Genomic DNA, 27535 nt, shown 5'->3' on the forward strand with positions numbered 1-27535 from the left:
AATACATATTAACTGACTAGAACAGTATTGAAACTGAATTAAATTCACTTCTTAGTGGATAAAAACTAATTAAGGCATCCTTTGATGTCTTACAGTACCTCTTGGTTTTCTCAATGATTTTTAGACAAGGCCCTTGAATAACATAGGGAAGCTACTTCGTATGACCCAGAGGTATAACTTCTGCAGTATACTCGGTCCAGACCCTAAGTGGGCAAGCAGACTCTATCCTAGGAACGTGTTTTTTAAGTGGAACTCTCAGAGGCGGGCCTGATCCACTGCAAAGCAGGGAGCGGTTCAGACTGTACCCCCGGAGTTCCAGGCTCCGCGGCCCCGCGTTTCCGGGCACGGAAGGGTGCGGCTGGGAGTGGGGTGTGTTTGTCAGTCCGCGCGAGGTCCACTCTTCAGCGCTTTCCTTCCAGAGCCACGCCTTCACTTCGGGCTTACAGCCGGTCGGCCCTGCCGGATTGCGCGCGCCGGCGGGGGTGGGGCGTGGCAACGACACAGCTGCTGGCTGGTTGGCTGGCTGGCTGGCTGGCTGGCCGGCCGAGGGGGGGGGGGCGTCCCTGCGCGTGCGGCTGGTCGGCCCAACACAGAGCAGTGGAGAACTGGAGTGGGGTGGGAGGGGGGGACCCGGCCGGGCGGGGGCTGGAGCCAGGCCGGGTAGGGGCCGTAATGCCCCTGTTCTTCGCAGCGCTGTTGGCCTTGCTGTTGGTTGCGGTGTTCGCCCTCTTCCTAGGCCGGTGAGGGGATCCGGGCTACGGCGGGGTGGCGGAGATGGTGGGAGGAAGAGAGGCTGAAGAAGGGGGGGCGCGCTGGACAGAGGGGCTCGCGGGAGGGGGAGGCAGATGGGGAGAGGGCTGGAGGGGTTGGTGCGCGGGCGGCGGGAGGGGTCGATCCGGGGTGCGGGGCGGGAGCAGGCGCGGAGGAGCTGGGATTGGGGTAGACTAAGGGAGCGGGTGAGGCCTGAGGAGATGATGTGCCTGGGAGGTGAATGTGTGTGAGGAGGAGGCCCGGCTCAGTGGTCTCCCTTTTTAACTCTACATGCCCCTGAGTGTCTCCTTCACCTAATACAAAGGGCACCTGCAGCCTTGCCCTGGGAAGCCGGAACAGGTTTGGCTGCCCAGGGAAGAGTGGCATTAGAGCTGGCCGGGTGTGACCCCACAGTGCCTTCCTGCGGACATCTGTCTGGAGGGCGAAGACATAGGCTCTTTGTGGAGTGTGTGACACATCTGACCCGGCTGCTTGTACTTCGACTGCTGTTGGGTCCTCATCTTTCTACCTCTAGGGTTCCTAAAAATTTCAGGGGTTGCTTTCTTTGTCTTCAACTTAGAAGGTGGAGTTTAGTTTATCTGATTACATCTGGGTGGAGGGGACACCCTAGAGCAACAGTTCTGATTGTTGTGGCTGAATGTATGTGACAGCGTGGTGTTTGGGAGACAGGAGAGTTGCCCAGAAGTCCCAGCCTCAGGATTTGACCTTTTGCAAGGGCTTCTAGGACCAACAAGTAGTGAGGGAAGACGTAATTGGGAGAGGGTCCTATGAACTCACAGGGACTTCCCTACAGGTGGCTTGTGGTCCGGTTGGTCACCAAGTGGTGTCAGCAGAAGCTGCAGGCGGAGCTAAAGATTGGCTCTTTTTTTTGGATCCAGAATGTCAGTCTTAAGTTTCAGCAGCACCAGCAAACAGTGGTGAGTCCTGGGGAACTCCCCGGGTGTGTTTGTGTTTGTGTTTGTGTGTGGGGGGACAGTTGATTCAGCTGAATTTCAGCTTTTAATTTTCTTTCAAAAGGAATTCTGGGGGACTTCCTTCATTAACCCAGTCTTGCTGTCTGTTTTGCCAAGATGATCTTAGTTTATTTTGGGAATGCTGGGATTGCTGTAACTTTTTCAACTAAAAATGCTTATAAGGCACAAAGTGTCCAGACCACATAAGAAAGATACAGAGATAAAGCACAGTATAACAAAGTAGATAGTAGATAGTAGAACAAAGATAACAGGAACTAGAAGAGCTTACTGTTCTAATTTAAGAGGGGAAAAAGGGTAACTTATCCATGAAAGAGGAATACTAACATCATTGTTAGGAGCAGGATATAGTGTAGAGTAGAGAAGCCCGTACAAATGGAATGGAGGATAATTCATGGAAGGGCTATATAGTACTTCCCTCTTCTCAGAACCTTTCCTGGCTTGTCAAGCTGCTCGTGTCTTGCCTAGAAGCTAATGTACAAAGCTTTCTCCCATGTTTTAGGAAATTGATAGCCTATGGATTTCCAGCAAACTCCTTAGCCATGATCTGCCGTGAGTACCCTATATCCTCATTTTTCCTTTGGGGAATATTTTGGGATTTGGGTTTGCAGAAAATGAAATTCTTCTACACAGGCCTCAAAGTCTGAGAAGGGAAGTGGCCCTTGGCTTGATGTCTCGTGGTTAGCCTGGAAGTGATTCTCTTATGAGACAGATATTGATAACTACTATGAGACCATCCTCAATGATTTGAGCACCATTTTTAGGGAGGAAGGGGGAGTGACTGGGAGGAAGAAGAAGGGACAGCTGTGTAAGGGATGGGCCTGATGGCATGAAGTTTCTCTTCTGGGCAGGCGCTATGTGGCATTGTGCTTTGGAGAAGTGCGTATCAGAACCGACCTACAGAAGGCTTCTGGCCTATTTGCTCCATTCTCCCAGAGCACTGGAGTGCATCACAAGGAGCTGTCCTTCAGCCCAGCCTTATCGAAGATCTTATGTCAGGTCAGACTACCTCTCCCACTTTTTTGGCCTATTCTAGGAATGACTGGCTTTGGAGTCATGGGTGGATTTTTCTACTATTTGAGGCATGATACTAAGAGCTTCCTCTTACTTTTTTTCTGTTGAAAAGGAAAGGCAGTGCCTTAGCATTAATTGTTGTTCTTCTTTGTTTATTCCTTCCAGCTATTCTCCATTCATGTAGATTCTATAAACATCATGGTTCTCAAGGTGGCTACTTCTGAGTCCTTGTGGCATATTCAAATCAGAGAAAGCAGCTTTCTTTTGGATAGTGATGGGAAAAGGTAAACTCTGGGTAGAAAAGGGTCTAGTAGTCCGATTCTTTCCTTATAGTTGTTTCAGGGTGGGTGGCTGTCAGGGCCTTCTCATTCCATGTAGTTTTTAAAAAAGATTTTATTTATTTATTTTTAGAGATGGGGAGGGAGGGAGAAAGAGAGGGAGAGAAACAACATGTGATTGCCTCTCGAGCGCCCCCTACCGGGGACCTGGTTTGCAACCCAGGCATGTGCCCTGACTGAGAATTGAACTGGCAACCCTTTGGTTCCAAGGCTGGCACTCAGTAAACTAAGCCACACCATCCAGGGCTCATTCCATGTAATTTGAGGAAAGACTAAGGTTAGGCACTTTTGCTTTTCTTGTTCCTACCAGCCAACAAAGCTTGATTGAAGATAAATGGTGAGGAAAGGGGCCAAGTGCTTTTAATTTTTTTCCTTTCCCAGGCTAAAATGTGAGGTGAGCCTAAGTCAGATCAACAGCAAAGTTCTAAAGAGTGGCCAGTTGGTGAGTATGCCATGGTCCTTCAGCTGTCTTGTATCTTTCTGTGTGTATCAAAGAGCTTAGGGCTTACCCCATAGATTCTGTGTCCTTATGGGGTTCTCTCAAGGTAGTGTTCCAGGCCACTGCATTTTGACCCAAAATTCCCAAGCTCCCTACACACACATACATACCTTATAAGCTTATTCTTCTGTAGGAGGACACCTGCCTAGCAGAGCTCTCACTGTCCCTAAAGCTGTGTCTAGAGGTGGGCATCAGGAGTCGGCACCTGAAGGCCATCACTGTGGATGTGTGGACACTTCATGCTGAATTGCATGAGGGCCTCTTCCATAGTCAGCTGCTGCACCAGGGCCCAAGCCTGGCACCCAAGCCTGCTCCCTGTTCAGGTAAAGCCCCAGTCAGTGAATTCTTGGTTGTCCTGTTCTCAGGGGGTTTTGGAAGTAGAAAAAAATAACTGTTTCACTATTCATTTAGGTGTGATTTGTTAGTCACCATGGCCTTGGACCCTGAGAATAGATAGAGGAAATAGGGCATTAATTTGTGGTAGGTGAAAGAACCAACATTTAGTGGGTAATTATTGTTGATTAGACCTGTACTATGTGTTTTATATATGTCCTCTCAGCATTGCACAAATGAGGACCCTGAAGCTTATGAAGATCAGCTAGCACACAGCTAGTTGATATTAAAAGTGGGGTTTAAGTTAGTTGACCGTAAAGCCCATATTCTTTCTGTTATACCGATCTGCTCCCCATACTATTTTTTAGACTCTGGGGAAGGAAGTACAGGAGGTACCTTAATCTCTGGGATATTTGCCTTGTAGCCTAAGATTGGGAATTTGCTTAGCTTATTTTATATGGGAAATTTTGGCCAAAGAGGACAGGGAATTTTTGGAAATTTGGGAATGTTAAGGATTTGTGGCTCTTGTATTATTCATTCATATTTTCAGAAGTGACAAAGGACTTGACTGAGCCAAGTCTGCCTGGCCTAAACCTCCTTCAGCAGCTGCCAGACCAGGTGAAGGTGAAAATGGAGATCACAAGTGTGGTGCTGTCCATGAATAGTCAAAAGAGGTGAGATCTCTCCTGGCACAGAGGTGTGGAAAGTAATAGTTGGAGCTATATGCTGGTATATGCAGCTAGTAGCTGCACTGAGCTCGTCTGTGGGGAGAAAGGGCATTCCACATACTTCTGAGCTAGAGTCTGTTTCTGGTCCAGGCATCTGAACTGGACGCTGAAGCTGCTGCATTTCCTCTACCACCGTGATGAGGATCAGCTGCCCCTTCGAAGCTTCACGGCAAACTCCGACATGGCACAGATGAGCACTGAACTCCTACTAAAAGGTTTGTGGGTAGGGATGCTGTTACTGAGAGAATGGGAGGACCAGACACTCTCTTTCCCCGTGTGCCACAGAGTCTTCTTAATTTGATATCAGTGGGGAGGGTGAGGAGGGAACCATACTGAGAGAAAATAACCCCAACTCTTGAGTGTTAGTGACAATCTGTTCATCTCCTTGCCTGCCTGTAGTTTTACCTATTGCTCTCAGTGTTCTCAGATCTTCCCTCTGCCCTTACAGATGGGTTGTTGCTGTCCCAGAGCCGCCAGCGCATTGTCTGCCTCAACTCCCTCAAGGCTAGTGTGCAGGTGTGGTGATTGTGGTACCAAAAATCATTCCTTTCTCTGTTCTCTCCTATATCACTGTCTTATGAGATAAAACCCGAGCTCACAGTTCTGGTGTTCTCATTTCTAGGTGACCACCATCGACCTCTCAGCCTCCCTGGTTCTGAACACTTGCATTATTCATTACCGGCACCAGGAGTTCTCTCACTGGATGCACATGCTAGCACTTGAGACCCAAGGGTCTAGTTCATCTGTTCTTAAGCAAAGGGGAAAAAGGTCAGTGTAATCTTTTTTAACCGCTATCTCATCAGATGGATTCCCTGCAATTCTTTTGGTTTGAAGTGACATCTTGTGTGAAATACGTATTTGACTGTTTGATCTTTTTAAATCTAAGTTTCAATGGCCCAGTCTCAGTAACAATCATATTTTATATATCTTCCCCATTAGATTAGACTCTTTGATGGTAGGATGATGCCCCGTTTTTTATGTCCTCAGTACCTGGCACAGTGCCTTAATAAACAATTTAATGTTTGTTGAACTGAACTTAAATGATAAACACTATCTTGTCTGCCACATGTTATAAGATGACAGGTCATGTTAGCAGTGCCATTTCTCTTTCTGTGTAGTGTTTGCATTGTGTGGCGTAGAGAACTTAAGGTTAATAGTGTGGAAGCGATGCTCCTTGGTTGTAATAGGTTGAATTCTATGACTTCCTGACATTCACCATAGTTGACCTATGAAATGGCCATTTCGTATGGTTCAATGTAATACCCTTTTGCCATTCCTACAGATTAACCATTCAGAGTAACAGTGAACTGATGAGTTCAGTCTTTTCTTTTTCTTTTTTTTTTTTTTAAGATTCTATTCACTTATTTTTAGAGAGAAGGGAGGGAGGGAGGAAGAGAGGGAGAGAAACATCAATGTGTGAGAGAAACATTGATTGGTTGCCTCCTGTGCTCCCCCAATTGGGGACCTGGCCCACAACCCCCCTGACCAGGAATCAAAGCAGTGACCCTCTGGTTTACAGGCCAATGCTCAATCCACTGCGCCACACCAGCCAGGGGCAGTCTTTTGTTTTCTAGCTGCATCTATTCCTAAGAACCCTGATTTTTGAGAGCCTCCATTATAGGAAGCTGCAATTCTTTCCTTATCAAACAGTGATGTCTTGTCCCTATGCAGAACTTTTCCCCAAATCCTGGCTCCCATCATCTTTAGCACCTCCATCTCCAATGTCAACATTTCCATTCAGCTTGGAGATACACCACCCTTTGCCTTGGGATTCAACTCCATCTCTCTGGGTAAGGCTCTGGGGTGGAAAAGGCACAAAAACCTGTCCATGGTGGAGTTGGACCCAATCGATGGCCACAGTGGCTCCATAGAATGCTTCTCTTCCACCTCTTTGTTTTAGATTACCAGCACCTGAGGCCACAAAGTATCCATCAGCGGGGCATCCTAACTGTGGACCACCTCTGCTGGAGAGTGGGCAGTGACTCCCACATTCAGCGGGCACCACACCCACCCAATATGCATGTTTGGGGTGAGGCACTTGTCCTGGACTCCTTCACACTGCAGGTAGGTATGGACTTCAGTGAACAGGAGTCCATGCAGTTTCCTCATCCAGCCCTATTTCAGAGCATGGAGCACCTTTTTGGCAGCAGGTGATGCATTAGTGTCTTATAGAAGTGTGTATCTGAGTGCTTCTACTGGAGTCCCTCTGCTTCTTTTCTAGGGCAGCTATAATCAGCCTCTGGGCCTGTCCAGCACCCAGTCGGATACCTTGTTTCTTGATTGTACTATCCGAGGATTGCAGGTAGAAACATCAGATACCGGTGCCCAGTGTCTCTCTCGGATGTTATCCTTGATGGGCCCACAGTTTGGGAAGTCGGCAGTCTCTAGGGAATCTTCATTTGGAGAATCTGTGTCATTACTGTGGAAGGTGGACTTGAAGGTGGAGGATATGAACTTGTTCACCCTTTCTGCCCTCGTTGGTAAGTAGAACAGGGAGTCTATACCGAAGTGGGTAGTTTGTAACCTAAGCGCATTACGCTGTTTCCTTCTCATTTAATGAAGCTAATTATCTGTAATTTTTCTACGTTAGAAGCTGAGAAGCTCGAATGTCCTACATAACTTTTAGGCTTCTTGTTATTTCTTAAGGGCTTATACAAGGTTAGTACTAAGCAAAACTAAGCATGTAAGAAAAAGATAGCCTTGATGTCTGATCAAGAGAATGAGATGCATGTAGTTTTTTATTTTTATTTTTTCTTCCCTTGTGTTTAGTAACTGATGTATCTCTGGGCAATTTGCAGGAGTTAGGGAACTTCTTTGGCCCTGCCAGAAGTTTAGGTTAAGATGAGAAAGGAAATATTTCCCTGTAACATGAGGAATGAATTTAGAGAGGTACGGGGAATAGAGATAACTAGAGTGAAGAGAAAAAGTAACCCAGGAGAGTGAGGACTGAAGCTGCCCATTGGAAGTTGAGAATCAAGGCTGACATGGTTTCTGGATGTCAGGGGCGTCAGAGGTCCGACTAGACACACTGACTGTCCTGGGAAGTGCCGAAACCTCCACTGTGGGTATTCAAGGACTTGTGCTTGCACTGGTGAAGTCGGTCACAGAGAAGATGCAGCCCTGTTGCAAGGCTCCTGACATCCCTGCCCCCGTGCTCAGCCTCTCCATGCTCTCCATCACCTATCACAACAGCATCCGCTCTCTGGAGGTACTGCTTCTATGTGGGGGTTGAGTCAGGTTGGGTTTTCCCTAGGCGTAAATCATTTCCCGTCTTTTGAGTGATGTGAAACCCATCTATGAGAAATACAACACCTGGTGTTCTTTTTTCCTGGCTTGTTTTGAACATTTTTAACTCTTTATTATGGAATTTAAAGTATATGCAAAACTAGATAGACTATATGAATTTCTCTGTGTTCTCACCCAGCCTCGATAATTACCAGTTTATGACCAGCTTGCTTCATCTGTACTTCCACCAGCTGCCCCTGCCCTCTGGCTCTGGGATTATTTTGAAGCAGATACTAGACCAATAATATTCACTGTAAATATTTTAGTGCGTATCTCTGAAACAGAGCTTTTTAGAAATCATAATCTTGTGTCATGTTGCTGAAACACTCAGTTCATCAAAAGGCTGGAAGATGGAGGTGCTGGCAAGTTTGAGAAGCTTTCCAACACTGTTCTCTCAGGGTATTAGATGGACATGGGACTCTCTTAGGAGGAGAGTGGTATATTCCTGTTTGTCAGACTTCAGCTTCCTTTGGATCCTGAAGAATTAGTTTGTTTTTTGAGCCTGGAGCTCAGAGGAATTTTTCTATCCTGGAATTTAAATTTTCCCTGTCCACTTAGCTGTTCAGAACTGACTTTCTTTTTCAAGCTCCCTTCTTTGGGGCATACTTTCACATAAGTCCATTGCTATATTGATGTGTGTGGTCATTACTTTTTTTTTTAATATTTAATTTATTTTTTAGGGAGGGAAGGGAGGGAGGGAGAAAGAGAGAAACATCAATGTGTGGTTGCTGGGGGCTGTGGCCTGCAACCCAGACATGTGCCCTGACTGGAAATCAAACCTGCGACACTTTGGTTCACAGCCCACGCTCAATCCATTGAGCTACGCCAGCCAGGGCATTACTTTTTATACTTTTTAAGAATTTAGTTAAGATGAAATCAGTATATGAAACATTTTCAAACTGGTTGTTGCAGAGGTTATTATACAGAATATGAGAATATGAGAATATTATACAGAATAAGTTATAGAAAGATAACTTAGCAGAAATATAAAGCCAAATGGCTTATTGAGTATGTGATATATATGCTAGATGTACTTTGATAGATACCAAATAATTAAAATATATGGCCTTTACTCTAAGACCATTTAGGATCTAGTTGAGGAGAACTTAGATATGAATGCTCTTATGTGCTCTTGGTGCTGAGAACAAGGCAAGGGCTACTCAGGAAACATTTCTAGGTGGAGAAGGTTCTTGAGTCATGTATGCATGTATGATGATCCCTGTCCTCTCTCCTGTTCTGGGTCATAGTAATTGACAGATCCTTTTCTCTTGCTCCCCAAAGGTTCAGTGTGGTACAGGGCTGACCTTACTCTGGAGTCCCCCGGACCACATGTACCTGTACCAGCATATCCTGGCCACCCTGCAGTGCAGAGACCTACTAAGAGCCACTCTGTTTCCTGAGACTGTTTCACTCCTTGCACTAGAGACTCCAGAGACCACTTCTGAACTGGAAGGCCATCCCCCTGAGCCATCTCCCCCAAAGCGGCTGCTCAACCTGACACTAGAGGTGAGCACAGCCAAGCTGACTGCTTTTGTAGCTGAGGACAAGTTCATAACCCTGGCTGCAGAGAGTGTGTCACTGAGCCGGCATGGGGGTTCACTTCAGGCTTACTGCCCAGAGCTGGCTGCTGGCTTTGATGGCAATAGCATTTTCAACTTCAAGGAGGTGGAGGTGCAGCTACTACTTGAACTGGAGGAAATGATCCTCCACCGGAACCCCTTCCCTGCGCTGCAGACCCTCTGGAACCGTGTCTGGTTCCTCTCCCTTGGCTCAGTGTCAGTGGAGTTTCCTTATCAGTATGATTTTTCTCAAACTCTGGATGAGGCTGTGGGAGTTCAGAAATGGCTAAAGGGGCTACATCAAGGTGAAGCTCATGCTCAGGCCTGTCCAAGCCCTGCCCCACTCCCACCTGATCTGCTCTTGAAGGTTCAGCACTTCTCATGGGTTTTCCTGGATGACGTTTTTGAGGTGAAACTTCGTGATAATTATGAACTGATGAAGGATGAAAGTAAGGAGAGTGCCAAAAGGCTACAGCTGCTGGATGCCAAAGTAGCTGCCCTTCGGAAGCAGCATGGGGAGTTATTGCCAGCCCGCAAAATTGAGGAGCTCTATGCCTCTCTGGAACACAAAAACATTGAAATCTACATCCAGCGCTCTCGTCGTCTCTATGGCAACACACCTATGCGCCGGGCACTGCTCACTTGGAGCCTGGCAGGGCTAGAGCTGGTGGCTCTGGCAGATGCCTCCTTCCATGGGCCTGAACGTGTGCTCGAGCAGGTTCGAGAGCTTGATCCAGGCAGCCCTTTTCCTGCTGAGGGAGTCGATCTTGTTATTCAGTGGTGTCGTATGCTCAAGTGCAGTGTCAAGACTTTTCTAGGTAAGTCTTTATTTGCAGAGCCTAGTGTTTGCCCTTGCAGCTCCCGGGAGCTCTTTGAGTGATTACAGAGGAGCTTGGTTATATTGGGAACTCTGACTGTTTTTGGATGGGTGGAGTGGGATGGGTAGGCTCCTCTTCCCTTTTTTTGTTCCTGCTTTTCACCCTGAAATTACTTGGCTAACTTCAAGGAACAACTAATTCAGTCATCTCTGGGGTTAGTGTGGCTCTTAGATCTCAGTGTTATTCTTACCATCTGCTTAGGATCTCACTGCCCTTTTTCAGCTTTGTTACCGACTACTAGCTTTTGTTCTCCCAGTTGACTTTGTAAAATATATGTGTAAAAGTAGTGGCAGGGGAAAAAATGCCTGAGAATGCTGAGACCATTCCCTGAATAGCCAGTATGTATCTTCCCTATAATAACAGTTCGGATAAGAGATTATCCCCGGTACCTGTTTGAGATCCGTGACTGGCGGCTAATGGGTCGACTTGTGGGCACCGAGCAGAGTGGTCACCCTTGCTCCCGTCGGCGTCAGATCCTGCACTTGGGGCTACCATGGGGTAATGTGGCGGTAGAGAGGAACATGCCCCCACTCAAGTTCTACCATGACTTTCACTGTGAGTAGAGGACAGCAGTTGGTTTGGCTGAGGGATGTCGTGACGGCTGGGGTGGAAGATGCACTGAGGCCCCTCTGCAGTGAAGGAAGAGGAGCGGGATTGAGTTGTGTAACAAGCTGTACCCTTTGCCCCTCTACCCCAGCGGAAATCTTTCAGTACACGGTAGTGTGGGGTCCATGCTGGGATCCAGCCTGGACACTGATCGGCCAATCTGTGGACCTCTTGACCAAGCCTTCAGCTGACCCCAGCCCACCCTTGCCCTGGTGGGACAAGAGCCGTCTTCTGTTTCACGGGGACTGGCACATGGATGTTGAACAGGCGAACCTGCACCAGCTAGCTACTGAGGTGAGAGTCCAGATGAGTTGTTTTCTTATTGGGATGGTTGGGGCTTGCACAGCACTTGGGGCAGGAGAGAAAGGCACAATTTGGCAGATAAGGGTGATATTCTTACCCATATCTCACCAAGTTTTTGTGGGTGGTTATAGGATCCATACAATACAACTGAGAATATGCACTGGGAGTGGAGCCACCTGTCGTTTCACTGGAAACCTGGTCAGTTTGTGTTCAAGGGTGACTTGGATGTCAACGTGAGAACAGCCTCTAAGTAAGTGGAGTGGTGGGTGGGGCCTTAACAGGGCAAGGGACTTGGGTTGGAGGGAGAGGGGAAGAGCCAAGGGCTGCAAGTGACCAGGGCACTGAGGACTGGGATTCTGTTGTGAGGCAGGTATGACGACTGCTGCTTCCTTCACCTGCCTGACCTCTGCATGACACTGGACTTGCAGTGGCTATGCCACGGAAACCCCCATGATCACCATGGTGTCACTCTTCGGGCCCCAGAGTTCCTGCCTGAGGTGCCCTTGGGCCAGCTTCATGATTCCTACCGGGCCTTCCGCTCTGAGAACCTTAATCTTTCCATCAAGATGGATCTGACTCGGAACAGTGGCAGTGAGGCTTGGGTCTGGGACAATGGGGAGGAAAGGCTGGGAGGGTAGACTTAGACATTGAGGACTTCACTCAGTTCTCTGGGGAGGGGAAAGGGGAAAGGGCAAGGGAGGATTTGGGTTATTACCTTTTCAAAGAGGGTTGGTGCAAGTAAAGAACTTGGATCTTGGAAAGGAGAGGGTGTTGGGATATTTAGTGCGAGGCTGAATGCTGTTTGGGTTTTTAAACCTCTAAAATCTGAAGTTAAGGAAGGATTTAGCTTCTTCCCTATGTTTTAACTATAGCTAGGAAATGTCTACGCTTTCCTTTGCAGCCATAGCCCAGCCCCGAATTCTGCTATATAGTAGTACCCTGCGCTGGATGCAGAACTTCTGGGCAACTTGGACTAGTGTCACAAGGCCTATCTGCAGGGGAAAGCTCTTCAATAACCTGAAACCCGGCAAGAAGAAACTTGGCCAGCACTACAAGCAGCTGTCCTTTACTGCACTCTTTCCCCAGCTGCAGGTCAGGCTCTGCCATCCTTGCTGACATCTTCATTCTGTTCTCCTTCCCTTGTTTATTTGTCCTTTCTTCTCTGGTCTTTTAACTATCTCTCCAATGCCATTCTTCATTCAGTGTTAACTTCTCGTGACCAGGTGCATTACTGGGCCTCATTTGCCCAGCAGCGGGGCATCCAGATTGAGTGCAGTCAGGGCCATGTCTTCACTCGGGGAACCCAGCGGCTTATACCCCAAGGTAAGGTAAAAAATGAACTTCCTTTATTTCTCCTAGCCTATTCCTTGTCCTCTTTCCCTTCCTCAGTTCCCCTCCCTTTCTCTCTTTCTGTCCCACACTGTTCTTCTGGACTGGTCTGCATAGGCCCTGTATGCTTCCTTTTCTCAGCGGGCACAGTGATGCGGCGCCTCATCTCAGACTGGAGTGTGACCCAGATGGTCAGTGACTTAAGTCAGGTGACTGTTCATCTGATGGCCTCGCCCACTGAAGAGAGTGCTGATCACTGCCTTGATCCCTTGGTAACAAAGACCCACCTACTGAGCCTGTCTTCCCTCACGTACCAACGACATAGCAATCGCCCAGCAGAGGAGGTACTGCATGAAACAAGCTCTTTACTATTTTATTTGTATCAGTAGGTGTCTCAGTTCTTCCCAAGCTACCATAGCAAAATACCATAGATTTGATGGTTTAAACAACAGTAATCTATTCTTCCATGATTCTGGAGGCTGAGAAGTCCAAGATCAGGGTACCAGCATGGTCAGGTTCTGGTGAGGGCTGTCTTCCTGGCCCATAGACGGCTGCCTTCTGTGTCTTCACATGGCACCGGAAAGAGAGCACAAACTCTGGTGTTTCAGGCTCTCTGGGTACAAACCCCATCATGAGGGCCTCATCCTCATGACCTAATCTAAACCTGGTTACCTTCTAAAGGCCCCATCTCCAAATACCATCTCACTGGGGATGATGACCTTAACATGTAAATTTAGGGGAGAGGGACACAACTCAGCCTGTATCAGTAGGTTTCAGACTAAGTCCCTGGTAATGTTCCTAAGTATATTCCAAGCATATATGTCATTACTGAATGATGCACTCATTTGGATCAGCTGTATCAGCATCACTGTTTTTGAAAAGTACTTTTCTCTCTTTCCTTCTAAACATAGTCTCTTGCCCTTCAGGAAATAGAGTACAACTTTTCCCCTAGCACCTTATTTGGTGTTTTTCTTCCCAATTGAGGAAGGATTGTAAGTGGAAATTCTCTGAGTCATTTAAAATACAGTGGGTATATCTAACATGCATGCTAAGTTTTTCTTTTCCAGGCCTTCTTGTCTCTCCCAGAACAGGTTCTTTATTCAACAAACTTGTTTTCTTATCTCTGCACTTGCGGTCCAAGAGAAATGGTGGGAATTTCCATGCTATCCTGAGGTTCTCTTCCTGTTTCTTAGGAGCTCTCTACTCGGATTGGGGACCCCGCCTTTCACACACACCAGCTGCACTTGGTGGATTTACGGGCTTCCTGGACAACCACTAATCGGGACATTGCCTTTGGTTTATATGATGGCTACAAAAAGGCAGCTGTACTCAAACGTAATCTCTCCACTGAAGCCCTGAAAGGGTTAAAGATTGATCCCCAGATGCCAGCCAAAAAGCCAAAGCAAAGTGTCCCCACCAGTGCCCCAGCCCCACCTCCTGTGAGCACTCCCAGCTTTAGTGGACAGCCCGATAAGGGGTCATCAGGAGGTAAGCTGGGGGAGATAAGCTGGGGGAGATAAGAGCCCTCTGGGTTAGGTTTAGGATATGCATATTGGCCTGGACAGGAGTTTGAAAAGCACTAAATCATGGCTGGTTCCATCGAAGTGTAGAGATAAAACCATTATTTTTCCATATTAGGCCACCTAAGTCTTACATAACAATGATATGGGGCATTAAAGTGTCTAATTCCGTGGTCAGGAGGAGAATCAGGAAGGAATGGTGGGGCCAACATGGGATGAGTAAGGGAAAAAAGCAAAGGATTAGAGAATTATTTTATGTTTTAATAAATTATTTTGTTCAGTCAACAGATATTTATTGAGTAATTAACAGCACAAAGCACTGTGTTGGGTTCAGTGATGGATATAGAATGCATGATACTCAACTTGCCTCAACAAGTTGTCACCTCTGGATGAGCTAAGATTAGTTCACTCATTCAATCACTCATTTATCTTTGTAAGAATGCTTTTTATGTATTTATGCTTTGTAAGAATGTTCAAGAAGAAAGCATTTAAATCAGCATAGGGAAGTCTAGAAAGCCTTCACAGAGAAGATGATAATGGAGATAGGTCTTAAAATATGAGTAAGAGTTTGATAAGTGAGGAAAGAAGAGAGGGCATTTTAGGAAGAGGGAGTAACAAGTACAGAGGAGTACAAGTTCATGGTGAGTTTAAGAACAAGGTGAAAAGTGATAAATGCCACAAGGAAGAAATCAAAGAATGTGGAAGTTCTTGACTAGAATAAAGGAGGGAATGCACTCAGGGGTGGTTTTATTGAGGAAATAGTATTTGAGCTGGACATTTGAAAGCTTGGTATGGTTTGAACATGTGGAAATGGGGAGGAAAGGTGTTTAAGGCAAAGGGAATATTCCGAGGGAGTGGAGTTGATAAAGCTTAGCATGTTCAAAGGAGAGGGAACAATCTGTCTGGCCTGGAGAATGGCTAAAAGAGAAGTGAGAGAAGATGCTGGAAAGGAAAGCTGGAGGTAGATCATCAAAAGCCTTTCATACAAGGCTAAAGAGGTTTTTTTTTTTAACATTTTATGTGCTTTTAAAAAATTTTTATTATTTTTGGAATGAAACATCGATTTGTTGTTCCACTTTATTTATGCATTCATCTGTTGATTCTTCTGTTTCCTAACTGGGGATCGAACCCACTACTTATCAGGATGATGCTCCAACCAATTGAGCTACCCAGCCAGGTCCAAGGCTAAGGGGTTTTTTGTTCTTACTCAGTAGACAGTAGAGAACTACTGAAAATTTTTGAATAAGGGTGTGTCATCATTAGAGGGTTGTTTTTTTTTAAGATTTTATTTATTTATTTATTTTAAAGATTTTATATATTTATTTTTAGAGAGGGAGGGGAGGGAGGTAGAGAGAGAGGGAGAGAAACATCAATGTGCGGTTGCTGGGGGTCATGGCCTGCAACCCAGGCATGTACCCTGACTGGGAATCGAACCTGCCACACTTTGGTTCACAGCCCGAGCTCAATCCACTGAGCTATGCCAGCCAGGGCATCATTAGAGTTTTAATTTTAGGAAGATAAATCTGGCAGTAGTGCAGAGGACTGGAGAGGAAGAAACTGTAGATGGGGAGAGAAATGAGGAGACTATTGTGGTGTCTCAAAAAGAGGCAACAAGGGCCTGAATTAGGTAGAGGCAGTGGGCATGAAGATGCGGGGATGGATAGAAATGTTCTTGTGCATGTAAGAGATTTGGCAACTGGTTGGAAAAAGGAATTAAAATGGGGAAAGAGAAAATTTGAGGCTAAACAGTGTTGGTGAGGTATAGACTTGTTGATATGGACATACTGAGTTTTTGGTGCAAGTAGTGCATCAAGGTAATGTTTAACAAACAGCCAGGAATGAGGGTCTAAAAGCTTAGGGCTAGAGATAGAAATTGGGAATTTTAGCATAGAGTTAAGAATAAATGCAAAGGAGATAATAATAGTTGCTTACTGTGTGGCAGACCCTCTGCAAAATACTTTCATATATTATTCCATGAAATTCTCTCAACAGCCTTATGAGATAGTTACTGTTATTTTACAGACAAGGAAACAGAACACACATTAAAGCAAGCTGCTGAGATTCACAATCAAGTCACTGGCAGATAGGATCTTGAGCAGAGGCGGACTAGTCTAAGTCTAGAGATTGTGCTCTTAACCAAAACACTTTCAGTCAAATTCACTAGAATAAAGAGTAGGAAAGAGAAGGGAATGTACCAAGGATAGACCTTAGGAGATACTTACTTCTAAACCTGGGAGAAGGCAGGCAGTCTAGAGCATAATCAGAGGGAGCAGTAGAGCTAGAACACAATGGCGCTGATGGCAAGGGAGAGGTTTCATGTGGAAATGAGTGGTCAACAAATAGCATTTCAAATAATTTGAAAACTATAAGGAACAAAATGGGTGGGGTGGAGATCCTAGAGTAATCCAGAAGTGGCTATGCCTAAGAGAAAAAATGCTACTACTTACATAGTTTCTCTTGGGAATCTGTTACTTTTTTTTTTTTTAAGATTTCATTTATTTACTTTTTAGAGAGAAGGGAAGGGAGGGAGAAAGAGAGGGAGAGAAACATCAGTGTGTGAGAGACACATTGACCAATTGCCTCTTGCAGGCCCCCAATGGGGGAACCCAGCCTACAACCCAGGCATGTGCCCTAACTTAGAATTGAACCAGCAGCTTGAAGCAATGACCTTTTGGTTCTCAGGCTGGCGCTCAGTCCACTGAGCCACACTCGCCAGCGAGGGAATCTCTTTCTGTCATTAAAATTAGGGGAAAGTGAAGTGGCAGCCCTTATTTTGTCCTGAGAGGTCAAGGGGTGGGGTCAGGTGGGCTGGAATTGCGGGCTGGGGAGAATATGTTCTAGCCCTCACCTAGCCTGCAAAATTGAAGGAAGATCAGTTTGGATTTTATCCCTTTGAGACTGTGACTTCTTCTGCTTCCTGTTTCTCTGCCAGGTGCCTATATGTTGCAGAAGCTGATTGAAGAGACAGATAGGTTTGTAGTGTTCACAGAAGACGAGTCAGGTGTGAGTGACCAGTTGTGTGGCATTGCTGCCTGCCAGACGGATGACATATACAACCGAAACTGCCTAATTGAGCTGGTCAACTGCCAGGTACCATCTCTTTACCAGAGCACCCCAACACTGGACTAGGCCATAATCATATGTGTTCACCTTCTCCCACCTCTAAGTAAGAATGGGTGGATAGAGCTCCAAAAAATTATTCTTGCAGCAGGTATCAGGGATAACCCCTACCATATATAAAGCCAGTAGAGTTCACTCAGTAAGCCAGAATTGGACCCAGCATCAGTCATTGGTACATTTCTCTAACTATTCTCATCTTTCTTGGTGGTTCTGGTGCTATGATTTTGCTTCTCTCTCTGACATAGATGGTTCTTCGTGGAGCAGAAACAGAAGGCTGTGTCATTGTGTCAGCTGCTAAAGCCCAGCTGCTGCAGTGTCAACATCATCCAGCCTGGTATGGTGACACACTGAAGCAAAAGACATCCTGGACTTGCCTACTGGATGGCATGCAGTACTTTGCTACCACTGAAAGCAGCCCCACTGAGCAGGATGGCCGACAGCTCTGGTTAGAGGTCAGTCAACATGACGAGGAAGGAAGGCCCATTATATCTTGTTTTCTGTAGTTGGCTCCTTCCACCCAGAATAATTGCAAGATGCTTCGACAGTACCTATTGCTGCCAGCTTAGCAGAATAACAAGACTGATAACACCTTGAATGTAGGAACTATAGGTAGTCTCTGGTCTGTGTGTCAGTGAGTGTAGCATTTCTTTGAAAAAATCTCATGCTATTCTCTTTCATTGCAAGGGAAATTCTCATTTCCCAGCGCTAGAATAAAATGGGTTGGAACTTTTTTTACTTTTGAAAGTTTGCTAACTCCTGTTAATAATATCATACTAATCAGCAGGGAGCCTGAAATCAGGCAGTAAGTCAGAATTTTAGATAAGCTGTCTGTCTGTCTGCCTTTTCTCTGATCTTTCTCTCTCTCTCTTTTAAAAAAGATTTTGTTTATTTTAAGAGAGAGGGGATGGAAAGGGAGAAAAAGAGGGAAACAAACATCAATCCGTGGTCTGTCACATGCCCCCAACTGGGGACCCAGCTGGCAACCCAGACATGTGCTGTGGCTGGGATTGGAACCACCTGTGATCTTTTGGATGACGCCCAATGCACTGAGTCAGGGCTCTCTGATCTCAGTGAAGATGACTGAGTGGTTGTTTCAGCAAGGCAGTGAGATGGAATAGAAAGACTGCCTGTCTAGGAATCAGATTATAAGAGTTCTAATGCCAGCTTTGCCAGTATAATAGCCATGAGCCCTTGGGCAAGTCACTTTTGTTTATGAGATGGAGTTCTAATACTTCACCTTGACAAGATCAAATGAAAGGATCAAATGAGAAAGTACTTTGAAAAATACAAAGTTTCATTCGGATAGAAGGTAGTCTTTTTTTTTTTTTAAGTCAGTATGTCTAAGGGGGCTTCTATCTGTGTGTGTCAAGATAATATTTTTGTTAGATGGTGAGATTGAGTAGTGGCTGTAAATCTTTTCAGCTTCTTGGTAAAACTGAATCTGTGCTATAACTTATAGGATATAATATTATTATTGGGCTATCTAATGGTTACGAGATGTACCTAGTCAATATTCTGCATTATCATTACTTATTTAACAGGTTTTAAGTGTTCACATTGTGCTGGGCATGGTCTACCAAATGAGTTTCTAGATCTCATGTGATAACATCATTTGCCATTCTATAGTCAGTGGGGATAAAGCTAATCCCCTTCTCCCTCCTTGGCTGGTGTTTCTTACTCCAGTGACCTTATTGAGCTTGCTCCAGTAGCTCAATCCAGGCAACCTCTAGTTTAATTATATAAGTAATAAGCATCTCATCAGATGCCAAGCCAAGTAAGGGTTAGGTTATTGATACTTGTAGAGGACATGCTGATAATATTAAAGGTATGGTTCAGGCCAGCAGTACACTTTACTAGTAGTCTCAGGAGGTGGGCACAGAAGGTGTTAAAAATTCATGCACAGGTGGGCAGGATGAGATATGCTAGATTTACCTATATCGCATTTGCTGGGCGTCTGCTTCTTTTAGGCATGCCTACTTTTGCACATGAACCCTTCCCCCTGCCTCCAGGCTATGATATTAGTATTGGAGTGGAATGTCCTTGGCTTAGGTTGGTGGGACTTTGATCCTGCCTTTCCTATATACATTTTTGTGTGACTTGGCAGACCTGCTTATGTTCTTCTATATTATTCATTCTGTTATTCACTTTGGCTCCAGCTAGGCAATGAGAGTCAGAATAATTCAGTCCCCTTCCCCCATGGCAACGGTGTTAGAATGGTTCTCTCTCTGAAGACAGAAAAGACCAAGAACACAAAAACATAAATATCAAAGTGGTGGGAAATTTTGGTTTTGGTGAAAATTTTGCTTATGACATGATTTGATTTTTTTCCAACTTTTTAAGTTGTAAAATACACATTATAAAATTACCCTCATAACCATTTTTAAGTATATAGTTCAGCGGTATTAAATATATTCAAAATGTTATACAACCATTACTGCACTCTATCTCCATAACTGTTTATCTTATAAAATTGAAACTCTATACCTGTTAAACAATAACTCCCTACTTTCCCTTTCCACCAGTCATTGGCAACCACCATTCTACTTTCTGTCTCTATGATTTTAGCTACTCTTAAGTACTTCATGTAAGTAGAGTCATGCAGTATTTTTGTGTGTGTGTGTGACTGGCTTATTTCATTTAGTATAATGTTCTCAAGTTTTGCCCATGTTGTAGCATGTCAGAATTCCCCTTTTAAGGATGAATACATTGTACATAAATACCACATATTGCTTATTTATTCATCCACTGATGGACACTTGGTTTGTTTCCATATTTTAGCTATTGTGAATAATGTGGCTATGGACATGGGTGTACAAATATGTCTTCGAGACCCTGCTTTCAGTTCTTTTGGGTATATATCCAGAAGTGGAATTACTGGATCATATAGTAATTCTATTTTTAATTTTTTGAGGAACTGCTGTACTGTTTTCCACAGTGGTTGTACCATTACATTCCCACCAATGGTGCATGAGAGTTCTGATTTCTGCACATTGTTGTCAACACTTGTTATTTTCTATTATTTTGATAATTAGCCATCCTAATGGATGTGTGGTAGGACGTGATTTGATTTTATCCTAGCTTGTTTTTCTGACCTGAGACCTGTGGGCCTGGCAAAATGTGCATGTAACTCAGAATTTGGGTGGTTTGGGCCACAAAAGAGACATATGTGTCCTCTACCTTGAGAGATCCTTTAAGCTATTCCAGGAAATGGAAATTTAGATAGTTAGTGTAACTACTTGCATCATGGAGATCAGTGACCCAGCTGGCCAGGACAAGCTATGAGCCCCAGGAGTTAAAGGTGCCCACGTCTCTGTCTTCAGGTGAAGAATATTGAGGAGCACCGGCAGCGTAGTCTGGACTCTGTGCAAGAATTGATGGAGAGCGGGCAAGCAGTGGGAGGCATGGTTACCACCACCACAGGTCAGCTCTCCTCTCTTCCTCATCATACAGTTACTATATGGTTAGAAGTAGATGTGCATCTCAAAGGATCCTGATTTCCTCTCCTACTCCTAATGCTGTAGTAGGACTATTTTGTATTAGGCTAGGTTGAAAGCAAGTGTCTGGAGTTCCCTAGACATCACACATAGCTGGCTGGGAGGCTCTCAAAATACCTCTATTGACAATGTCTTTCTCTCATCTCTTTCCCACCTCTTCCCAGACTGGAACCAGCCAGCTGAGGCACAACAAGCCCAGCAAGTCCAGCGGATCATTTCACGCTGCAGTTGCCGAATGTACTATATTAGTTACAGCCATGATGTTGATCCTGAACTGGCAACTCAGATTAAGCCACCTGAGGTTCATGAGAAACAGGAAAAGGAAGATCTCCTAAAGAAGCAGGAAGGTATTCAGAGCTTGCAAGCCTTTTAGGGGGGGTACTAAGGAATTTATGACAGTCGTTATTTCCTTAGTGATTTTGAGGCAGTGGTTCTATTAAAGGTCCTACTCTGCACTAGACTTTAACATTTCACTTTGTCTACATTTTGTAAGTTCTTCTGTGAGATAATAACCCGTACTCTTACAGCAAGTATTCAGTGGTGAAGCATCCTCTATTAAACCACCGTCAAATTTTTTTGCCAAGTCCAAAATTGATAGCTGAAAAGTCTAAAGTGAAATTATAGTTTAATTAGGACTTGGTATAAAGAAATCCCTTTTCCCCTTCCCCAAAGGGATACTGCAATTATATCACATACCCAATAGGCACCACAATGCAGATCAGAGCTTATTATACCTAAGGTTTTAAACACACCAGTTTCCCCAGTAAGTGCAAATTTTACAAGAAAATTAGACATGTCATGTGTTCAAAATGCACATGGCAAATAATCATTTTGCATTCCTGCAAATAAAATTGTTTTATACTGTAAGCTGGAGGCAAGTGTAACTTATTTTTATAATAAAGTTTTTATTTTTTTATGTGTCATTAATATAAATGTGTAGTATAGAAATATTCTGGTTTAAAAGCTTAGAATTTCACATATTTCAGTATGTTTATTTGTACTTACATAATTTTAGGACAGTGGTTGCCAATAGCCTGTATGTTTCACATGAATTGGTTTTTTTTTAATGTTATCTTAATAAACCATTTTAGTATGTGGTAAAAAAAAAAAACCTGTACTCTTAGAGAGAATTGTGGATAATGGATATTGTTTGATTTTTATTTATTTTTTTAAAATAGTTTTTTAAAGGACTCAGCTTTTTTAAAAAATATTTTATTTATTTATTTTTAGAGAGGGAAGGGAGGGAGAAAGAGAGAGAGAGAGAGAGAAACATCAATGTGCGTTTGCTGGGGGCCATGGCCTGCAACCCAGGCATGTGCCCTGACTGGGAATCGAACTTGAGATGTTTTGGTTCGCAGCCCGCACTCAATCCACTGAGCTACACCAGCCAAGACGGATATTGTTTGATTTTTAAATAAGCAAACATATTTTCTACCCATGAACATTTCTTACCAAGCCCTTTCTATGGGGCTAACTAATAGGAGTGGTTCCAAATATGGCTTAAGAAGTGGGGTAGATATTTAAAGAGGAACTTGAGCCTTAATTAGCTTCTAACAATTACCTAGGGGCTGTGGATACCTTCACCCTCATCCATCATGAGCTGGAAATCTCCACCAACCCAGCTCAGTATGCCATGATCCTGGACATCGTCAACAACCTGTTGCTCCATGTAGAACCCAAGCGGAAGGTGAGCGGAAGAATGCCAGTTGTCCTCACAGGAACCCTCAGACCTTGTGCTTTATTTGGAATCCGTTAAGAAAAGCCATGTGTCAAAGTGAAAAAGGGCCTTACAGTTGGTTCTTCATCTATTAGTCAACAGCAGCAGTTGAAATTTCACTTATCTAGGAAAGGTCTGAGTGTCCCTGAGACTATAGAGCTTGTTTACTTGTGTTTCTTGGTCAGTTCTCTACTCAGTCATTTAAATACCTCTAAGAACAGTAACTGCTCCCCGCTTCCACCATCCCTGCCATCCCTACCCTGTGGGATTGATTGGCTTATTGTGAAATACAACAATTACCAAATCTTCTTCATGGGCCCACCTCTTATTCTTGCTGCTGATGGTGACAGATAAAGGTGAACTTTTCAGAAGAGATCCCCTTTTGTTGTCTTTTCTCTTTTCAATTTACTGTAAGACTTGTCTATTATAAAATCTTGTTCATTTTATTTTTTATTCCTTTAGGAGCATAGTGAGAAGAAGCAGCGGGTCAGGTTCCAGCTTGAGATTTCTAGCAATCCTGAGGAACAGCGCAGCAGCATATTACATTTGCAGGAGGCTGTGCGGCAGCATGTGGCCCAGATACGGCAGCTGGAAAAGCAGATGTATTCTATCATGAAGGTAGTCACCTGGGCAGGCTGAGAACAGGGACATCTCCTAGGTTGAGGGAAATCTCTCAGTTTCTCCTGTTCTGGCTCCCTAGTCTTTGCAGGATGACAGCAAGAATGAGAACCTTCTTGACCTGAACCAAAAGCTTCAGTTGCAGCTAAATCAGGAGAAGGCCAATCTAACGCTGGAAAGTGAAGAGCTTAATATCCTCATCAGGTGAAACAGCATTCTTTTTCTGCCCTTTTTCAGTTCCCCAGATGGAGTCAACTTCTCTGCCCACATTCTGATAGTTATTAGGCCTAGTGCATGATCAAAGGCTGATGTAGTAGATTCAGGCTCCTCTTCCTGAATGAGCCTTACTGAACATAGCCAAGAAGTTGAGAACAAGAGAGCCTTTCCTTTGGATCATCAATAGAATACACCTCCTGGGAAAGGAGAAAAATGGGTAGTTGGGAAAGATCACTTTTGTTGTCTTAATACTGTATAGCTGAACTGAAAATAAAATAACAAGTTGATGAGTAAGGAATACAATTGTAGGTTTAATCCTAGGGGTCATTAGTTTAAAGAAATTAGTTTAAAGAAATTATTAAGAAGCTTTAGTACTGAAAGATGGGATTTGTAATCCCATAGCAGGGTGTGAGAAGCAATGAATCCAGTGAAAAAACTTTAGAGAATGGCTGTTCCAGAATAGGTCCATCTCTGGGTTTATCTCTTGCATCATTCTAGAGCATTTCACTCCACCCCTGGACCAAATGCTGTTACCCCTATTGGCTCTGACCTTTCTGTCCATTTATAGGTGTTTTAAGGATTTCCAATTGCAGCAAGCCAACAAGATGGAGCTGCGAAAGCAGCAGGAAGATGTGAGTGTGGTCCGTCGCACTGAGTTCTACTTTGCTCAGGCACGATGGCGTCTAACAGAGGAAGATGGACAGCTAGGAATCGCTGAACTGGAGCTGCAGCGGTTCCTCTATAGCAAGGTATTAGATATACAGTCACACAAAGGCAGCTGTATTGAGAGGCACTGACCTGTCTTGTGAGTGTAACTCATGAAAAGAAACAAAATGGAGCTAGTTATTATTTAACTATTGATGATAATATTAAAGTTTATTAATGATACATGAGCAGCATCCCCCTTAGATACATGTTTGTAATATTAAGTACTGCAGATATAGATGAAGGTGATCAAATGCTTTCCTCAATGAATAATCTTATCCCTAGAAATGTGGCCCTGCTTGGAATAGAAACTTAATTATACAAGACTGGCATTAAACTCTCCTGCAATTATCATGGAATGAAGGAGAGGACATTGTTCATTCCTTCTCATTCCCCCTGCCCCCTTCCAGAGTGTTTGGTAATAAATGAGACAATTTTTGAATGTCATAGCAACTGGGAAGTACTCCTGGCATTTAGTGCCCTGACTAGTAGCACTCATGACAAATACAGGATTAGACGGTACATTGACTATATGAGATGAAAGAGATATCAAAGTTTGGGGTTAGGCATATAGAGAACGTGAAAACAAATAGGATATATAGCTATTCTCTAGCAAGTGCCTGAGAAAGGCTTATAATGGATTGGGGGTTGGCGGGGTGGGGGCAATCTGTCTTTATAGGTGAATAAGTCTGATGACACAGCAGAACATCTTCTGGAGTTGGGCTGGTTCACTATGAACAACCTCCTTCCCAATGCTGTCTATAAGGCAAGTCTTATTTCCCCATTCCTAGCCCATTCACATACTTTCTAGTACAGGCCATTTGTGATGGTCCTTCCATATAAACCCACGATGGGAAATAGTGTGGTGATCTGAGATGGTGAAAGCTTGCCTGTCTAGCAAGACCAATGCTTCTCCTCTTGTCTGTAGAGCATTTTGGGGTTGATTTATCACTCTATCCTACAGGTAGTCCTACGGCCCCAGAGCTCCTGCCAGTCTGGGCGACAGCTAGCCCTTCGTCTCTTCAGCAAAGTCCGGCCCCCCGTTGGGGGTATCTCTGTTAAGGAGCACTTTGAGGTTAGTACACAGTCCTTTGGGGATCCAGGAACAAAGGGCAGTCAGAGCTATCTGTGTGCTGTGTTATGCTGTTAGGGGTAGGTAAACTCAGGGATGATGTCTGAACTTAATTGCTTCTTCAGCCTTTTTCCTCTTTAGGTAAATGTGGTGCCTCTCACCATCCAGCTGACACACCAGTTCTTCCATAGAATAATGGGCTTTTTCTTTCCTGGCCGAAGTGTGGAAGATGATGAGGTTGGTGATGAGGAAGATAAGTCCAAACTGGTGACTACTGGTGAGAACTTTTATTGTGGAGCTCCAGAAGACTGGGGTAGCATAGCAGCCTCAGAGACAGCTGAAGCTTCAGAAAGAGGACAACAGCTGGTGTGCTTGCTTTTTCACAGGAATACCAGTGGTGAAGCCTCGACAGCTGATTGCAACAGATGATGCAGCAGCACTAGCCCCTGGGAAGGGTGTGGCACAGGGCTTGAATCGGAGTTCTGGGGTCAGAAGGTCATTTCGCAAAGCCCCTGAGGTACTGGACGTGCCCTTGATGATAAAAAAATGAAAGAGTCCTAGGATACTCTGTTAGACCAGGCTGGGGATTCCTTCTGTTGCCTTTGAGTCTACTCCAGACATGAAAGAAGATGGAGATGTTTGGGGTCCTAAGTTTCAGGGGCTCATACTCCTTTCCTGCCTTTCCTAGCACCCTGTGGATGATATTGACAAGATGAAAGAGCGAGCTGCGATGAACAACTCCTTTATCTACATAAAGATTCCACAGGTTCCACTGTGTGTCAGCTACAAGGTCTGTTCCTCCCTAGCACTTTCTAGAACAGGGTGGAAAGGGAATCACATAAAATCATCATAGATTAAAGATAGGGAGATAGCCCAGCTTGTGAAGTTGACCCATGGGGTGATAAGTTTTCTCTGCTTCCATTATCAGACTGAGGTAAGTGGAAATCTGTATTTGTAGGTTGCCACTACAGGAAGGTACTAGACTTGGACTCAAGTACTGGCTTGAACTAAAAATGGCAGCTGACATATTTCTTTCCTTTCTTCGTTCTCTTCCCTACCCATCCTTCTCTCGCAGGGTGAGAAGAACAGTGTGGATTGGGGTGACCTTAACCTGGTGCTGCCCTGTCTGGAGTACCACAACAACACCTGGACATGGCTAGACTTTGCCATGGCTGTCAAGAGGGACAGCCGGAAAGCCCTGGTTGCCCAGGTATCCCAGCAGAGTTCATGGCTGTTTGGTTAGCAGGGTCTGGCAAACATATCCTCTGCTCAGGAGCATTTCACTGTGGGACGTATTAACAAGCAGTCTTGGGATGGGACGAGTGAATAAAGTGAGCAACTTTTATCTCTGCTCTCTCTATGACTTCACTCAGGTTAAACTGAGTGATTACTATTTTGTAAAAGTTAACTACTGTAGATTTTTAGGAAACTGAGGTCTGACACAACTTCAGGTTTAGAATGGATTCTAGTTAGACTGTAAGCTTCTTGAAAGCAGAGATCATTTTAAGATTTGAATTGCTCCATTGTGCCTTAGTGTAAATTTAATAAATTGTTGAATTGGTTCACTGTGATTTATTCTGCCTGCTCCACTAATATTTACCTTCCCTTTTACTCCTTTAACCTGTTAGGTAATCAAAGAGAAGCTAAGGCTGAAGCCTGCAACAGGGTCAGAGGTCCGGGGAAAGCTAGAAACTAAATCTGACCTCAACATGCAACAGCAAGAAGAGGAGAAAGCCCGGCTCCTCATCGGTTTAAGTGCGGGAAACAAGAACCCTGGCAAGAAGTCCATTTTTGGCAGGCGCAAATGATCCAGCAATCCAAGAGTGGCTGCTGTACAGGATCTGACTCTGGCTCAGGCCCCAGAGACTTGTGGGGTGGGAGGCATTTCCCTTTATCCATCAGGATTTTTTGGGGTTAGGATCCCACAGGGTACTGCAGAGAGAGGCACTGCTTTTTAGCAGGTGGCCTGTTCTCTGCAGAGAGTGGTGGATAGTAGTGCTGAGTTCTACCTCACACTGATCAGCAGGCCCAGGGCCAGAGAGACATCAAGAGAGCAAGACCCAGGGAATGGCCCCAGGAGGATCTGGTTCCCCTGGGGTCAGCTGGAAGAGTGAGGGACAGTTCTGATCAAGTGTGATAAATTTTTATAAATAGACATATATAAATACATATATATTTCTCTAAGTGTAGATGCTTTTTCCCCTGTGCCAGAAAGTTGGGGGCAGAGGGCTAACCTGTCCCTCATTCCACTGCCTTGTATGAAAGAGGTATTAGTGTTGGGGGGGAATGAGCCCCTCCCACAATGTGTGCCAAGCTCACTTGGGGAGATGGCAATGGGGACCAGGGCGGGCCATGGGTCCCCCTGGGATATGCCCTGGAGAATGGTAAGAAAATGATTTAAAGAGAAAAAATATATTTTAAATTTGATGCTGTTTTTTTTTAATTGTGTTGAGTGCATG

The 27535-nt window shown here is 44.7% G+C and overlaps 1 protein-coding gene across 2 annotated transcripts; it reads left to right on the forward strand.

Annotated features, from left to right (window-relative positions):
* The first annotated feature begins 611 nt into the window (after positions 1-611).
* KIAA0100 (KIAA0100 ortholog) lies at positions 612-27503 on the forward strand. 2 transcript variants are annotated; one of them, XM_045835723.1, is made up of 39 exons: positions 612-740; positions 1565-1688; positions 2245-2294; positions 2594-2741; positions 2922-3040; positions 3476-3536; positions 3727-3916; positions 4477-4600; positions 4745-4869; positions 5103-5170; positions 5277-5422; positions 6326-6444; positions 6555-6718; positions 6876-7134; positions 7657-7862; positions 9221-10316; positions 10740-10931; positions 11074-11276; positions 11417-11535; positions 11656-11876; positions 12187-12377; positions 12509-12608; positions 12756-12958; positions 13808-14102; positions 17067-17224; positions 17500-17706; positions 20575-20674; positions 20913-21095; positions 22314-22435; positions 22928-23083; positions 23166-23287; positions 23868-24048; positions 24684-24770; positions 24969-25079; positions 25218-25353; positions 25463-25593; positions 25765-25866; positions 26152-26286; positions 26705-27503. In XM_045835723.1, exons 1-39 carry the CDS (start codon positions 673-675, stop codon positions 26882-26884), a joined length of 6702 nt encoding a protein of 2233 aa, XP_045691679.1. In that variant the 5' UTR covers positions 612-672; the 3' UTR covers positions 26885-27503. The 2 variants fall into 2 exon arrangements, 1 of the variants encoding a protein (XP_045691679.1); XR_006785325.1 differs by lacking the exons at positions 25765-25866; positions 26152-26286; positions 26705-27503 and having other exon boundaries at positions 25202-25353.
* Positions 27504-27535: the final 32 nt, after the last annotated feature.

Source organism: Phyllostomus hastatus, unplaced genomic scaffold, assembly GCF_019186645.2.
Source record: "Phyllostomus hastatus isolate PE091 unplaced genomic scaffold, TTU_PhHast_1.1 phas_contig_210, whole genome shotgun sequence".
NCBI classification, from domain to species: Eukaryota; Metazoa; Chordata; class Mammalia; order Chiroptera; family Phyllostomidae; genus Phyllostomus; species Phyllostomus hastatus.